The 17405-nt window shown below is 45.7% G+C and overlaps 1 protein-coding gene across 1 annotated transcript in view; it reads left to right on the top strand.

The window, feature by feature from the left end:
- Window positions 1–14161, top strand: part of LOC132575752 (sodium- and chloride-dependent GABA transporter 1-like) — a 71771-nt gene extending 57610 nt beyond the window's left edge. Inside the window, exon 14 of the mRNA XM_060244442.1 lies at window positions 14057–14161. Within this exon, the coding sequence (XP_060100425.1) occupies window positions 14057–14161 (105 nt within the window). The remainder of the gene's footprint in view (window positions 1–14056) is intronic.
- Window positions 14162–17405: the final 3244 nt, after the last annotated feature.

Genomic DNA, 17405 nt, shown 5'->3' with positions numbered 1-17405 from the left:
TGCTCAAAAAAAGCCCTGCAAATGTATGTTTTGTGCAGAAGCCCCCTGAGAAGTGGGGCTTTGTTCTCAGAAGTTAAAAAGAGAGAGATAATACCTGAACCCCCTTCTGTTTTCCATCATAACTGCAGGGTGCATCTATTCATAATTAAATTGAATGATTCATAATTAAACAGAATAATTCCGATGCTAATTTGACTTTAAGATCTCAGGTGACCTTTTAGTGTTTGGATACAGCCCGGCACAGTGCCTGGAATGCAAAGGTTTTGTTTGCTTCCTTATTTCTTGTTTTGAAGCCCACAAAAGACAGTGCCCCACCCCTCCCCGCAGCAGTTTGGAAACAGGCTTCTTGCCTCCCGTGCAGACCTTGCCAATAATTATTGCTAAAATCTAATTTCCAGCGTTCGTCGACACTCTTCAGAAATTTTTGACCCCCGTCACATCATCCTCTGCCTCCTGCGGAGATACAAATTAATATGGCACAGCTTAACTATGATCTACTTACCTCCAGCTGGGGGGAGAGACAAATTCAAAACGTCAAAATGTGCATTCCCCCACAGGCTCCATCTTCAGTCCCTACGTGGGTTGGGGGGAGGAGGTGATGAAGAATGTCGTTCCGTGCTTTTTGGCTGGGGTACTTTTGGAACGTCTGCTCCTCCTGTGCTCATCACCCCAAGAAGATTCTCTCTCTGTCTGCTGGTTTGCCCAGAACTGGTGAACTTTCCCCTTTATGGACTTGAATGACAAGTTTTGGGTGTTCCAGAGGGATAGTTGTAGGGTCGCCAATTTCTAGGTACCACGTAGGGATCTCCCACTATTACAACTAGGGTTACCAATCTCCATATGGTGTACTAAAACAAGATAGCACTGCGGCCCAATTAAACAAATCACTCAATGTAATAAACAATGAACGCAACACCCTTGTCTCAGCCTGCTTCATTTCCTGTCTTCATTGGATCACTTATGATTTATGAGGAACAACTGCTCACTTCAAATAAACATGCAAGGCTTGGTTGTCTTATCAGTACTGTCAAAGATGGGAATTGAGACATGCTGATTCAGCCTCGGACTTGTGTTATCACCTTTCACCCAGGGCTGGATTAAGAATTAGCCCAAGTAGCACTGGCCTATGGGCCCCCACACCTTTAGTGGCCCCAGGCTGGCTCCCCCTCCCCAGTTTCCCCCTTCTTGCAGCCCTCCCAGCCTGCACGTGCAGCCAGCAATTGCGCTGCTCTTTGCCAGACTTGCCTGGTGCGGCTGCTGCTGGTGTCATTGCTAAGTTTGCCTCTCTCTGCCTCTCCCCCACAGCTTAGTAAAAGGGGCTTTTAAGAAGGTGCAGGCTGCAGTGGGGGCCATGGGCGGCAGGGCAAGCACTCAGACTCTGAGATAAATTCTGAGATTTTGACTGCCTAGGGGCCTCCGCAGGGTTTAATCTGGCACTGCTTTATCTGACACTGTGGTAGGGTAGTTAATGACCGGATTGTTCTAAACAAATGATCTGGGTGTGAGTTCGCAGATGCGATCGTGGCCGCAAGATAAGCTCTCTTAGCAGCCTTGGCTGCCATCTCATAGGTTCTCATAAACGGCCTATAGGATGTTCTTGTCACTTCATCGCAGGCATCTGCTACTGCCTCTCCAGCCGGCTCAGCCCCTGTTTCATCAGCTGTAGCTCTGGGGTATACCACGGGGCCAGCTTTAAATGGGAGCGGAGAGGGCGCCTGGGAGCGCTGTCATCAATGGCTGTGGAGAGCTTGTTATGCCAGGTCTCCACGAGCTCATCTAGAGAATCGCCAGGGGGCCAAGGATCTCACAGAGCCATCTGAAACCGCATGGGTTTGGCTCTGTGGGCGAGCTAAATGCACTTGCCACCCAAACAGAGCATTCATGCGAGTCTTCATGGCGTAGTGGTCCGACCATGGCACCACATCAGCAGTAATATGATCCACTGTCACTTCCACCACAAAGACCAAATCCAGCATGTGTCCAGCCTGGTGAGTGGGAGTGGTTACACATTGAGAGAGTCCCAGTGCCGCCATGGATGACACCAGGTCCATTGCCTGAGTGGAGCATGCATCATCGGCATGAATGTTGAAGTCACCCAAGCCTTGGGTGCTCCAACGCCCAGCCTGCTACAGTCTCCACAAGGGACGGTATGGCACTGGCTGGTGTGTTGGGTGGCCGGTATACCAGCCAGATAGCCAAACTCCCTCCCACATCACACACCATGCCGACACATTAAATGCTGATGATCTTTGGAGGTGGAAGTGCCTGGAAGGAGTTCTGGACCACTATGACAGTGATCCACACCATGGCACCTCGAGGTTGGATTACTGCAATGCCCTCTACATGGGGCTACCCTTGCCTCAAACCCAGAAGCTCCAACTAGTGCAGAATGCTACAGCCAGGTTGTTAATGGGTCTCCCCCTATGGGAGCACATTCAGTGTGTGCTGAAAGCGCTGCACTGGTGGCCCATTGCATACCGGATTCATTTTGAGGTGCTGGTTCTTACCTTCAAAGCCCTATATCGCCAGGGACCTGCATACGTTAGGGACTGCCTTTCCCCACATGTTCCTCAGAGAGCACTTCGGTCTGGGTCAAAAAACCTGCTTTCAATCCCCAGCCCTAAAGAGGCCAGGCTTATGACAACTAGAGCTAGGGCCTTTTCTGTAGCAGCCCCACACTGGTGGAATGAGCTCCCAGAGGAGGTCAGGGCCCTGCGAGAGCTTGTACAGTTTGCCTCTCTTCCACCAAGCATTTGTAAGTTAGACCATTGGCTACTACAGTCTCTGAAAAAATATCTGGACCACTTCTAGCAATCTGCTCCATATAGAACATCTGGACCACTAAGATATGCTTCACAGAGAACACCTAGCTGGAATAGCAACAACACATTTAAGATCATAGCACCTGAAATATCTTTTTCTATGTTTTAAATTGTTTTTACTGTTTTACTGTTTTATTGTATGTTTATATCCATCCATATGCATGACCATGTGAGCCACCCTGAGCCTGCTTCGGCGGGGAGGACGGGATATAAATTGAATTAAATAAATAAATAAATTGCCCCTTCAGTAGAAGCCAGACAGCTATTAGTTGCAATCAGCTGTCTGAGTGGCATCGTAGTGTGGAGTCAGACTTCAGCTTCATGTGGACTTTTTGAGACTTTTGAATTTGATTATTAGGACTCTTATAATTGCTAATGAATGATCCTTGGATTGGATATTGAGAATTCATGTATAAATTTAAGAGACAACTGGTCAGAAGGCAAGGCTTCTGAGTATAGAAGCAATTATCTGACCTAGATGACCCAATATCATCAGATCTTGGAAGCTAAGCAGGGTCAGCCCTGGTCAGTGTTTAGTTGGGAGACCACCAAGGAAGTCTAGGGTTGCTATGCGGAGGCAGGCAATGGCAAGCCCCCCCCCCCCCCCGAACATCTCTTGCCTTGAAAACTCCACCATGAGTTGATGGCAAAAACAAATTAATAAATAGAAGCAAAACTGAGGGGAATGAAAAAGGCGATTCTAATTCAACAGAGTGATTTTATTGACCGCAGAGGATAAGTGAAGTGAAATGGTAGAGAGAGTGGAAGACGTTGCAACTGAAATTCAGGACAATAAATATATTTTCAGTACGATCAGCAAAATTACCTGTTTAAGACCAGCCCAAATGAATACTTTGCAATTACTCAGGAAATCTGTTCAGCCTATAAGTGTCACAATGTGGGAAAAACAGGTGAGCTTTAATGAAAAAAAGGAGAAAAGTGGAAGCAGCACTGCTGGGATCTTTAGTGAGGGGAGATTTTAGTGTGGAATGGGGAGGGGAATGTAAATGTGTCTTTGTACAGCCAAAGCCAGGGCTTTTTTTTGTCGCAGGACCTCCTTTGCATATTAGCCCATGCCCCCTTGATGTAGCCTATCCTCCTGGAGCTTACAGTAGGCCCTGTACGAAGAGCCCTGTAAGCTCTTGGAGGATTGGCTACATCAGGGGTGTGTGGCCTAATATGCAAAGGAGTTCCTGCTACAAAAAAAGCCCTGGCCAAAGCTGAGAACAGAAGTCTTGAGGGGGGGGAGTAACCCTTGAAAGAAGGGAAGTACTGAGGGATCTATCTGATGGCTCAGTTTTATTCTGGAAACATGTTAGCTATGGTTGCATCCATACCCTGTGTGTGTGTGCGCTGGGACAAAAAATCCCAACTTCAGGTGTAGGCTTCAGGTGTAGGCTTCATATGAACATATGAAACTGCCTTATACTGAATCAGACCCTTGGTCCATCAAAGTCGTCTACTCAGATTGGCAGTGGCTCTCCAGTGTCTCAAGCTGAGGTTTTTCACACCTGTTTGCCTGAACCCTTTTTAGTTGGAGATGCCAGGGACTGAACTTGGAACCTTCTGCTTACCAAGCAGATGATCTACCACTGAGCCACCATCCTTCCCCTATGGGGATCAAGCTTGCTGAGACTGATGAGAGGAAGAAAGATCTCAGTGTTGCAGAGGATAGTTCAATGTCAGTATCAGCCCAGCATGCTGCAGTGGTGAAATAGGCGAACTTGATGTTGGGGATTATTAGAAAAGGAATTGAACACGAGATAGCCAATATTGTACTGCCCCTGTATAGATCTATGTTGCAGCCTCATTTAAATACTGTGTACAGTTCTGATCAGTGTATCTCCAAACAGATATTGCAGGGCTGGAAAAAGTACAGAGGAGGGCAACCAAGATGATTAGGGGGTTGGAGCATCTTCCCCATGAGGAAAGGCTGAAGAGTCTGGGATTTTTGGCTTAGAAAAGAGACGACAAAGGGGGAACATGATAGAGGCTTCTACAGATAGATCCAGGTGGGCAGCCGTGTTGGTCTGAAGCAGTTGAACAAAGCAGGAGTCAAGTTGCACCTTTAAGACCAACCAAGTTTTATTCAGAACGTAAGCTTTCATGTGCTCTCTAAGCACACTTCATCAGACAAGGGGATCAGGTAGAACTACATGCAGTTTGTTGATTAAGAGGGCAAACTGAGTGTGATCGCATGGTAAAACAGTGTGGCTTGGCCATTTGGTGTGGATAGCCATAAAAGGTAATACTTTATTACCTTTTATGGCTATCTAGGCCAAATGGCCAAGCCACACTGTTTTACCATGTGAACACACTCAGTTTGCCCTCTTAATCAACAAACTGCATGTAGTTCAGCCCACTCTACCTGATCCCCTCGTCTGATGAAGTGTGCTTAAAGAGCACAAGAAAGCTTACGTTCGGAATAAAACTTGGTTGGTCTTAAAGGTGCAACTTGACTCCTGCTTTGTTCAAGAGGCTTATACAGTTATTCCTGGGGTGGAGAAAGTTGACACAAAGAAATTTTTCTCCCTCTTCCCAAACACTAGAACTGGAGGGCATCCAGTGAAGTTGATGGGTAGTAGATTCAGGATGGCCATAGGAAAAAAGAGCTTTAAAAGAGGATTAGATAGATTCATGGAGGAGAGGTCTATCAGTGGCTACCAGTCATGGTGACTGAAGAGAACCTCCATCTTCAGAAGCAGTCAACCCCTGAATCTCAATGTCATCTGTCTACTTGTGCCCTAAAGTCAGTGAACTCTCTCTTTTTCAAAACAGTTCTGTCTTCTTTGCATAATTTGGTCCACATCAGAGTAAAGATTTATTTTATTTTATTTTTGACTGCAGGGCTGAGGCCAGTTGTTGAGGTCAGCCTCCCTCTGCGATGGGTTTGAATAAGATCTTATGTGAGGACAATAAATAAGTCTGTCTGGAAGAAAGATAGGGACAGGACCGGGGTTAATCAGCCTTGTGGCCTTTCCAGCAGACTGCCTGGATAATGAAATAAATCTGCTTGATCCTAACAAAGATAGGCTTGAATACAAATCCCCTAGAGAGACGGCAGAATTTTTGCAAGCTTGCTACCTCAATTCAAAATCCATGTGTTCATAAAGAAGAAAACCAGCGAACTGCAAGCAATTGGGTAATTTAAAAAAAAAACAAACACATTAATTTTGCTTTTAGGTTCAAGACAAAATAAAACAGAATGACACCCCCTTGCTCTTCAAGAGCTGGAAATGCAATTATTTCTAGGGTTTATTCATTCATAGCTTACTTTCATCATTCTTTCCCCCACCCTAGATTATACCAGGGCTGGGTTTTAGAATCATGCTTGGTTCCAGGGGTGGAATTCTAGCAGGAGTTCCTTTGCGTATTAGACCACACACCCTGATGTAGCTAATCCTCCAAGAGCTTACAAAAAAGAGCCTTGTAAGCTCTTGGAGGATTGGCTACATCAGGGGAGTGTGGCCTAATATGCAAAGGAGCTCCTTCTAGAATTCCACCCCTGCTTGGTTCCTATCTGGGTAGGGTTGCCAGCCCAGTACTGGCAACCAGTGGGAGTTTGGAGGGGGGGCGGGGACATGTAAATTGGTATAGCTCTGATGCCATCATTTCTGGCATGGACCCAGAAGTGATGTCATTGTGTCAGGGCAGTATTCTGAGACACCACTGAAATACTGGTTTGGGGAGAGTCCTAGAGCATTGCTCCAGCTCGGTGGTGTTGCTTCCAGTTTTGCACCTGAAGTTATGTCATGGCCCTGAAGCAGTGCTGATTCCCTCTCCCCCCACACTTTTCCTCTGTCAGCCTTCCAACTAGTGGCAGGCAACAGAGGCAGTTGGGCAATAGCAGTCCTACATCTGGGGTCTGTTTCCCAAGGTCAGGAAAACCAGAAAACACACTCATTATCATCCACCTGCAAGGAGGCTACATGAGCATGGGGCCTACTGCTGATTTCACTCACATCCAGTTTTGAGTTCCTTGTACGCAGAAAAACCTAGAGAGAATTCAGGTTTTTCACTCCCCTGCAAGGCTAGTAGAATTGTTAGAGAGTGAAGCTGAAATTAGTCCCTTGTAAAAGTGTTGGTGATGAAAAACAGGTGAGCAGTAAACAGAGTGAGGCTAGCTACCATTATACTGTCATTAGTAGTGAAGGGCAAAGGGCTGGTAGAAGCAATGCCAGTCATCAAATCTGTTCAGTTCAGGACCAAACAACCTGAATGTCTGCTGAACCAGTTTCCACTTGGTCAGGGCTTTTCCTGTAGCAGGAAATCCTTGCATTTTAGGCCACCCCCCCCCCCCCTGACATCGCCAATCCTCCTGGAGCTTACAGTAGGCCCTGTACTGAGAGCCCTGTAAGCTCTTGGAGGATTGGCTACATCAGGGATGTGTGGCCTAAAATGCAAAGGACTTCCTGCTACAAAAAACCCCTCTGCATTTGGTTGTGTAAAACATCGTTGATGCAAACAGATTGGCAGTCATTGATGTTGCTAGAGACTACTTCAATGAACACCAAATAGCTGCATTAAAATAAAAGAACAACCAGAATGTTTATTTATGTGTGATTTATGTAGTTTGTGACTAACTTCTACTTAAACTGTCCATTAAAACAATTTCCATATATTCCCCTGTGCAAGCACCAGTCTTTTCCGACTCTGGGGTGACATTGCTTTCACGTTTTCACGGCAGACTTTTTACAGGGTGGTTTGCCATTGCCTTCCCCAGTCATCTACATTTCCCCCCCAGCAAGCTGGGTACTCATTTTCCTGATCTCGGAAGGATGTAATGGTACATGCTTTATACTGAAATAGACCCTTGGTCTATCAAAGTAAGTACTGTCTACTCAGACCGGCAGCTGCTCTTGAGGGCCCCAGGCAGAGGTCTTTTCACATCACCTACTGACAGATCCTTAAACTGAAGATGCTGGGGATTGAACCTGGGACCTTCTGCATGCCAAGCAGATGCTCTGCCACTGAGCTGTGATCCCTTAGTGGGCTGGTAGAGGCTCAGGATCTCAGACAGAAGTCTTTCTCATCACCTCTTACCTGTTCCTTTAAATTGAAGATGCTGGGTACTGAATTTAAGACCCTGTGCAATCCCATTCTGCTTCTGATGACACTGTCTTCAAGTTAAATCCAGGTGGGCAGCCAAGTTGGTCTGAAGCAGTAGAACAAAGTTAGAGTTCAGTGGCACCTTTAAAACCAACAGAGGGGTTTTTTTTTCAAAGTATGAGCTTTTGTGTGTACTCACACTTCCTCAGAACTGTCTTTAAGTTACACTTAGCTTTTCTGAGCAATAAAACAATTAAACTCCATTGATTAGAAGATAATCTAGTTTAGACAGTAATTAGAGACAACTGTTGGGATTTGTTAATGCCTGTGAAGCTTAATTCCTGAGGGATTTTCTCTTTTTAAACTTTTTAAAAATTTCTCATAGCATCCAAGCAATCAAAGGGGTCTAGTGAACTTGAAAGCTTGCACATTGGTATGTGTCAATTGGTTGGTCCTAATAAAAGGTACTAGAAAAAAATGGAACCACTAGGAAAGTGCCCAGGCTAAGAAAACAAAGCAAAAAATCCCTGTAAATAAATATATACAATGCTGTTGAATATGCTTTTTGTCTTTTTATATAAATATTTGCTGCCTTTTCATTTTATTTATTTATTGAATTTTTATCCCGCCCTCCCTGCCAAAGCAGGCTCAGGGCAGCTCACAACAATAAAAACATTTACAATTCTAAGCTTTAACAATTAAAACATTGAACAAATTAAACAATAAACAATTAAAACCGATTAAAACAATTTTGGTGCTAGTGTCATTAATTTCCAATGTCTTCAGCCCTCTTGGGTATCCTCATATACTACCATAAGTTCAGTTGAAGGTGAGTCGAAACAGAGTTGTCTTACAGGCCTTGCGAAACTGGGCAAGGTCCCGCAAGGCTTACTTCTTCCGGGAGTTGGCTCCACCAATAGGGGGCTGCGATTGAGAAGGTTTTCTCTCTGGTGGTCTTCAATCTTACCTCCCTCGGCCTGGGGATTAATAATAGATTCTGTGTCCCAGTTTTAAGTACCCTCTGGGGAACATGTGGGGAGAGACGGTCCCTAAGGTAGACAGGTCCTAGGCCTTATAGGGCTTTAAAGGTAATAACCAGCACCTTGTAGCGAATCTGGTACACTATCGGCAGCCAGTGCAGCTCCTGCAGCCCCGGCTGTATGTGCTCCTGCATGGAGAGCCCCAGTAGCAGCCTAGCTGCTGCATTCTGTACCAGCTGTAGTCTCTCATGTGTATTTATTATATCATACAACATCCCCAAAATACAATACAAAAACTCACAAAGGCAGAAAATTTATAACAATACCGTTCCACTGGATCCTGGGAAAAAATGCAATTTTTGCAAATTGACAGTAATGTTCAAGGGTGAAAGTGTAGAAGAGTTCTTGGCAGTAGATTTAAAGAGCCAATCGTGGCAAAAAGCCTATCAAAGCAAGCCAGCATGCTTCTTATAGCCAGCATGACTGAAGAGACCTTGAAAGCTGGGGCGCTGACTGAAATTAACCCTTGAAAAAGAACTTAAAGTTTGAAATGGACTATATGTAGTTAATTATATCCAGTGGGTTTATCATGTATGATATTCAGTGTCCAGTAGAACGGTATTGGCTCTTGTTATAAATTTTCTGCCTTTGTGAGTTTATTTTTGTATTTTACTTTTGGGATGTTATATGATCTAATAGAATAATATAAAAATATAATATTTTGATACACACAAAAAGGCAGCAAATATTTATATTAAAAAGACAAAAGGCATATTCAGTGGCACTGTATATATTTATTGTCACACAGGGATTTTTTGCTTTGTTTTCTTAGCCTAATAAAAGATATAGCAGCCTGATAGCCCAGCCGAATTCAGGCCAGCCCAGCCTCAGTCCCAGCTCTTTCACAGCCCCACCTACTGCACAGGATTGTGGGGAGACGAAGGGAAGGTGATTGTAAGCCACTCTGAGACTCCTTTGGGTAGTGAAGGACAGTTATAAAACCATGTCATCGTCGTCGTCATCGTCTTCTTTCTTCTTCATGACTGGTCTAAATTGAAACTGAAAGTGTATTCTGTGACAAAAACTGAGTGCGTAGTTGTCTGGGATTAAACCCTGTCCCCTCCCAAAACTTACTTCACTGTTGGTTCCTCAGTATTCTCCAGTCAGGCATTCAAGAAGTACTTATAGCTACCTGGGGACAAAAGTGTGAAACTGCTTGAAAAGTTATGAGAGAAATACCTTCTTTCTGTACCCGGCAGCCTCATAGGAATTCCTGGGTCCCCACCAGTTAGAAACATCTGCCCTACGTGATGCCCGAATGTTTGTCCATGTTTCTTCTAAGCCTTTCTTGCAGGGTTGTCAGCAGGCCTGGAGAAACGTGTCCTGTCCCTTTTACAGAGGCCTTATGTACAGAAAGGGCCATTGAAGCTGTTCATGACATGGAGGTCAATAGCAGGAAACAGCAAAAGGGGGGGGGCGATCTGAGAGTCAAGTCAGGATCCTAGAGCAGTGGTCCCCAACCTTTTTGGCACCAGGTTTTTTGGAAGATAATTTTTCCATGGACTTGGGGGGTGGTGGTTTGGGGATGATACAGTTGTGCACTTTATTTCTATTAGTTTGGTGTGGTGGTTAAGTGTGCAGACTCTTATATGGGAGAACTGGATTTGATTCCCCACTCCTCCACTTGCTGGAATGGCCTTGGGTCAGCCATAGTTCTCACAGAGCTGTCCTTGAAAGAGCAGCTTCTGGAGAGAGCTCTCTCAGCCCCACCCACCTCACAGGGTGTCTGTTGTGGGGGAGGAAGGTAAAGGAGATTGTGAGCTCCTCTAAGACTCTGAAATCTGGAGTGGAGGGCAGAATATAAATCCAATGTTGTCATCTTCTTCTTCTGACTACATTGTAATATATAACGAAATAATTCTACAACTCATGGCCTGGTTGCTAACAGGCCACGGACCAGTACCGGTCCATGGCCCGGGGGTTGGGGACCCCTGTCCTAGAAGGTTGAGCAGCCAAACTGTAGAACAACATGGATCTCTTTGTTGCCAAGCGCACAATAACTACAAATTTAATACAACATTCATAGATTCTAGATAAAAACAAAGAGATAGCGGGTGTCACATCACATCTATTAAGACATCGCATACAGCAACAAATATAAGTTACACATAAAATAACCACTAGACCAAATGCATTTCAGCCCTGGGGGCCTTCTTCAGTAATATAAATAATAACAACACACACTGAAAGTTTGAAATATCTGTTCCATGCAAAGCAGGCAGGATATGAATCAGTGGAACACTGAACCTCCAGATTTTAAAGTTTTACTGTCAATCAGGCCCACATATATTGAGGAGCCCACACCTCTATTCTAGGGTTGCCAAGTCCCTCTGTAGCTGCAGGAGGGGAACTCCTATGGTACCATAGAGCAGGGGTGGCCAATGGTAGCTCTCCAGATGTTTTTTGCCTACAACTCCCATCAGCCCCAGCCAGCATGGCCAATGGCTGGGGCTAATGGGAGTTGTAGGCAAAAAATATCTGGAGAGCTACTGTTGGCCATCCCTGCCATAGAGTTTTACTGCAAATCCTAGAGCGTATCTGGTGCAATGTGCCTAGCACAATGATGTCACTTCCAGGTGACATCATAACGCAGGGCATGTCGCGTGACGAAGGGACTCTTGGGAGACAGGGAGTCTGGCAGTCTGCTCAGTGTTGGTGGGTTGGGGCCCCCCAAACCAGGGAATCCTCCGCCCCCAGCAGCTCTACTCTATTCATAGTGTGTGTCCATGTGTCAACCTTACATTTGTTATCTCTTTGATACATTTTGTTTGACGTTTAGCTGCTCAGTCATGCTTGGGAAGCGGAGGGTCCCGGGTTCAATCCCTGGCATCTCCAGGAGGGGGTCCAAGCAAGTAGGCATGGGGGGCCTCGGCTTGGGACCCTGGAGAGCCGCTGCCGGTCTGGGAGGACAGTGCTGACTTTGATGGACCGAGGGTCTGGTTCAGTATAAGGCAGCTTCATATGTTCATATGTGTTACCTGATTAATACCATTTCATTAGGTCTGTTTTGAAGGGAAAGGTTTCCTCACGCCGTGCCACCCCACCCCCCTTGTAGGCTTATTGGCAGTACTAGCAGATCAACAGAATTCATATTTGGCTCTTTGCTCAAGAAACTAATCTCTGCCTTGTGGTTACTATTGCTAGAGAAAAGTATTATTAATAGGAATATTAATCAATTGGTTTATTTCCACAGTTGGTTAATTTCCACAGTGCCATAGTCTAAAATTTGACACGGATGAACCAATAAAGAGAAGGGAAAGTGTTGAAGAGGGTTGCCAACTCCATTTTGGGAAATTGCTGGAGATCTGAGGATGGAGTCTGAGGAGAGCAGGGTTTGGGGAAGGGACAGACTTCTGTGGGATATAGCAAAGGCAGGCTCCACCCTCCAAGGAAGCCATTTTTTTCAGGGAACTGATCTCTGTCACCTGGAGATCAGTTATAATTCCATGAGATAGCCAAGATTGGCAACTGTAGTGAAAAACAGGACAGATTACGCATTAATTCCAGAAAAGCACTGTAGTTTAGTTCCACTAGAGACATGAGTGAGAGTTAACATCAGCTTCAATGGCCTCTCTTGATCACCCTTCATTCTGTAGCCACTTAACCCCATGAGCCTTTTCCATCAAGAAGTAGCCTGTTGTTTTTATTTGAAAGTACCCTGTTGTTTTATTTGTTTCTTTATTTCATTTATTTCTTATTTGTTGTTTTATTTGCAATCCACACACCCTGTTTCTTGTCTCTGTGAATTTATAGCCCTGGCAGCCAACAGCAGGGGGCAGCAAGGAGAAGGCGTGTGAAGCTCTGGCGTCATCTTGTGCATGAGTGTCCTGAATTAGTTTGCAACCAAGCTGAGGCTTGGAAGGAAATTAGATTTTGATGCAGGATAAAGTGGTTTTGACAGGCAGGGGAGATTAGAGGCCATTTCAGGCCTATTGAGCATAAATGGAAAGAGGGAAAATACATTGATGACAGAAAAGTTGGTCTAACTGCTTTCTAGGCTCCCCCATGAAAACGATTTTTGGCTGCTTCAGATCTGAGAGGCCCCTTTCTGCGGAAGGCATCTGGGGCCCATGCCAAATGGAATTCTTTACCAATACCAGGACTTTTCTCTTGATTTAGTTATTTTTCTGTATTCTGATACTCAGAACACTCTAAAGGAGAATTTTTGATCATGATTGCCATAGATAGGGCCAACCCTAGACTATCTGGCACCCTAGGCAAGGCTAACTTCTGGCACACACACCTTCTACACACACACTGATAACCATATGAGGAGGATGCCCAATTCGGTGCCCCAGAAGGCTGGCACCCTAGGCAATCACCTAGTTTGCCTAGTGGCAGGACCAGCCCTGGCCATAGATTCATGGACAGCAAACCTGGAGCTGGTGAAGAAAGAGAAGAAGACGACGGCAGATTTATACCCCGCCCTTCTCTCTGAATCAGAGACTCAGAGCGGTTTACAATCTCCTATATCTTCTCCCCCCCCCCCACAACAGACACCCTGTGAGATGGGTGGGGCTGAGAGGGCTCTCACAGCAGCTGCCCTTTCAAGGACAACTCCTGCGAGAGCTACGGCTGTCCCAAAGCTGTTCCAGCAGTTGCAAGTGGAGGAGTGGGGAGTGGCAGCACAGCTCAAGGTCAGCAAAGGAATTCTCTAGTGGAGAGACAGTGTAGTGTGGTGGCTAGAGTGTTACACTTAGGAACTGGGAGACCCAGGTTCAAATCTCCATTCTGCTGTGGAAGCTCACTGGGTGTCCTAGAATAAGTCTGCTCTATCTCACAAGGTTGTTGTAAGAATAAAAGGAGAAGGGGTATCCTTCAAATCCCCATTCTACATTACCTTGAGGAGTGGCAGGATGAAAATGATACACAGTGGGACATTTAATGCATACTGTCATGATGTCAGGGCAAGGGCCACGGCCCAGTGACAGAGCATCTGCTTGGCCTATAGAAGGTCCCAGGCTCAACCCCCGGCATCTCCTGTTAAAAGGATCAGGCAGAAGGTGATGGGAAAGACCTCTGCCAGTCTGACAGTACTGACCTTGATGGACTAAGGGTCTGACGCACTATAAGGCAGTTTCCTGTGTTTGTTCACACCGAGGCTGTTCATGTCTTTCTGATTGCCTTTGCTTCTTCCTTCGCCAGCGCTTTCAGCTCATGATCCAGCCGACACAAGATACGAAAGTTCAGCGGAATGGACTGCAAGCGAAGGCTTCGCTAAATGGAAGCTTCTCTGAGGCTGCTGTCTAGGCAAAGAAAAGACAGAAAACCTCATTGTCTGGGCTGCAGCAGACTCGTGCAGGGGAGTTTGTTTAATTTCTTTCACTTCCGTTATTAATTCCAAAAGGGACTGTTTCACTGTTGAGAGTTTGTTTTTTTATGATGTTATTGCTGTTTTGTTTTCATAATTCTCTTTCGTTATTGTTGGTTTCAATGTAGGATTGCCAGCCCCCTCGGTCCCCCACTGCCAGCCCCCATCCCCCACCGCCAGTCAACTGGCAAAAGAGGAAGGACTAGGCAACGTTACCACATAGCATAGGAAGTGACGTCAATGAATCAACTATGCCCTAGTGGTATCTAGGCAAAAATGCTGTGGTAGAAGCTGTTTTTAACCATAGAGTTTTTGCCCAAATACCAGAGTGTTACAGCAATGTTTCAATATGATGACATCACTTCCTGTGTGATGCCGGTGATGTGGCCTAAGCCTTCCTCTTTCTTCTGGTAAGTCCTTCCCCCATTTCCTGCCAGTTGTCAGGATGGACCTAGCAACCCCTTCAGCCCACCCTCTTCTTGAGTTTGTAACTTCATGGCTTTCCATCCAAAGTGGACAAAGCTCAGGGCAGTGACAATATGCCCAGTTCTCTCATATTAGAGTCTGCACACTTAACCACTACATCAAATTGGCCTGGGTGTTATTCCCCAACAAGCATGAGGATTTTATAAGGTGTAGATGAAGCCTACAAGTGAAATAACACAACAACAGCAATAACAAAAGAAGCAGAACAAAATAATGGAAATTATCAACAGTGTGCAACCTTCCTTTTTTGTGATCTTATACCAAAGGAAACCCCTGTGCTGCCCAGGCAAGTCCAATCTGACCAAATCTTGGAAGTTAAGCAAGGCTGAATCTGGCAAATACTTGGATGGGTGGCCTCCTTAGAATACCAGGAGAAGGAGGGAAAGGCAGGCTGTATCAAGCCATTTCTCAGAATGTCCTCCATGCCCCAGTAGGGCTCGAGAAGCATACATGCACACACACACACAAATACAACCCCCCCCCCAACCCCTTTATCTAAGGCTGCCAACCTCCAGGTGGTGGCTGGAGCTCATCTGGAATTACAACTAATCTCCAGGCAACAGAGATTAATTCCTCTGGAGAAAATGACCCCTTTGGAAGATAGATTGTATGGAATCATATCCCTGCTGAGTTTCCTTCCTGAATTCCACCTTCCCCAGGCTCTGCCCCCAAGTCTCCACAATTTCCCAAGCAAGAGCAGGCAACCCTGCCTTTATCCAATTCCCTCCTACATTAAACCTCCGTATTTAGAGGCAGTGTATCAGTTGCTGGTGGGGGGCAACAACAAGTAGCGGTTTTGGCTTCTGTGGCCATGGTGATGGGCCTTCCGGTGCTATTGCCACTGGCTCTGTAGGAAAGGATGCCGGAGAGATGCACTGTCAGTCTGATCCGCTTAATGCTATTCCTCAAGAGGCCCCCATATAATCAATCCTCAAGTGGTCTGGTCCTGTCCTATCCTCTACCGCACTATTCCTTCATATTCCCGCTAGATCTCTCCAGTCTCCTGGTACATTTGTTGCTGAAGCCCATAATGCCACTTCCTGTTACTCATCCTTGGTTGTCTTTTTGGGCTGCTCGTTGATAGAATGCTTTGCTCATAGCTATTCATACAATACAGACTCCCTGTCGTTAGGAACACTTTAAGATGTGCTTTCTCCCGTACAGCATTTCTTCGGTTAGCCTCCAGGTTCTGAATAAAAACCCTGCCAGTGCAGGTTTCTTGTTCCTTTCGCTTATCCTTATTTCCGGACTGTAAGCCTACAGACAGGATCTCTTGGCTTTAACTTTGCTTTGTACAGTGTCTGGATTCTTAGGTGCTTAAGAAATAAAAAAAAAAAATTATCACTACCATCTAAAAATAGCTGACATGGATCTATAGATTCATATTCCAGATGTTTAGCACCTGCGACATTGGCAGGTGGTACCCAATTGGTATGCATCGCTTCTGCCAAGCCGAGGAAGAGGAGAAACACTGATAAATGAGAGTGACTTTGCTAAAGTCGGTTGCTGTGAGCTGAAGGGCTGCAGGAGGTATTGCCATTTATAAGCTAGCATCCATTGACCCACGTTCAATCCAGGCTGTAAATTGCCTGCTCTAACAGGGTGAGTAGGAATTGCCTCTGGGTGATTAAAGAAGGCAAGATCCCAAACTGTCAAAGCAAAATTTTCTTGTTTCTGTCAAGTTTTTGATGTAGCATAAGTACCTACTGGTGAGCACATAAAGGGTTGTATTCAGCATGTTGTAATGGTTAAGAACGTCAGACTCTAATCTGGAGACCTAGGTTTGATTCCCCATGCTTCCACATGCAGCCTGCTGGATGTAGACCTTGGACCTGTCACAGTTCTCTGAGAGCTCTCTCAACCCCACCTACTTCACAGGGTGTCTGTTGTGGGGAGGGGAAGGCGAATGTAAGCTACTTTGAAACTCCTTCGGGTAGTGAAAGGCATGGTATCAAAACCAACTCTTCTTCACCCTCTCCTCCACATGAAGCCTGCTGGGTGACCGTAGGCCAGTCACAGTTCTCTCAGAACTCTCTTAGCCCCACCCATCTCACAAGGTGCCTGTTGTGGGGAGAGGAAGGGGAGCCAATTGTAAGCCACTCTGAGACTCCTTAAGGTAGAGAAAAGGGGGGGTATAAAAACCTATTCTTCATATTCCAGACCAGGGGTGGCTAAACTTGCTTAATGTAAGACTCACATAGAATAAATGTCAAATGTTTCAGATCCACAAGACATAAACGTCAGATGTTTGAGAGCTACGAGGGAGGAGGAAGGAAGGAAGGAGGTGGTGAGGGAGAGGTGGAAAGAAAACAACTTTATCTTTAAATGCATTTTTCAAGCCACCAGTTGGATTGGATAGGCAAAGTGATCTAAAGAGACAAGTGCCTTCTCCAAGCCAGCTGATGGGTGGTTGGGGGTTTTGAGAGCCAAACAATATGGGTGAAAGAGCCGCATGCGGCTCCCGAGCTGCAGTTTGGCTATCCCTGTTCCAGACTAAACGGGCAATTTCTTCCAAATCCCTCTTTCCACTGCAGATCACCTTCATGTCAATCCTCAGGGTTTCCGATCTCCCAGGAGCAGCAATTCATGGAGATTACTGAGCTGTCATGGGAGGGAGGGAAACAGGAAAGTCCCATTCTACGGCTGGAAAATTAAACCTGGTCCAACCCAAAAGCTTTTCCTGGGCAATTCTTTGAA

Source organism: Heteronotia binoei, chromosome 8, assembly GCF_032191835.1.
Source record: "Heteronotia binoei isolate CCM8104 ecotype False Entrance Well chromosome 8, APGP_CSIRO_Hbin_v1, whole genome shotgun sequence".
Lineage (NCBI taxonomy): Eukaryota > Metazoa > Chordata > Lepidosauria > Squamata > Gekkonidae > Heteronotia > Heteronotia binoei.
The sequence above is the reverse complement of the archived record's forward strand: the minus strand, read 5'-3'. Positions and strand labels throughout refer to the sequence as shown.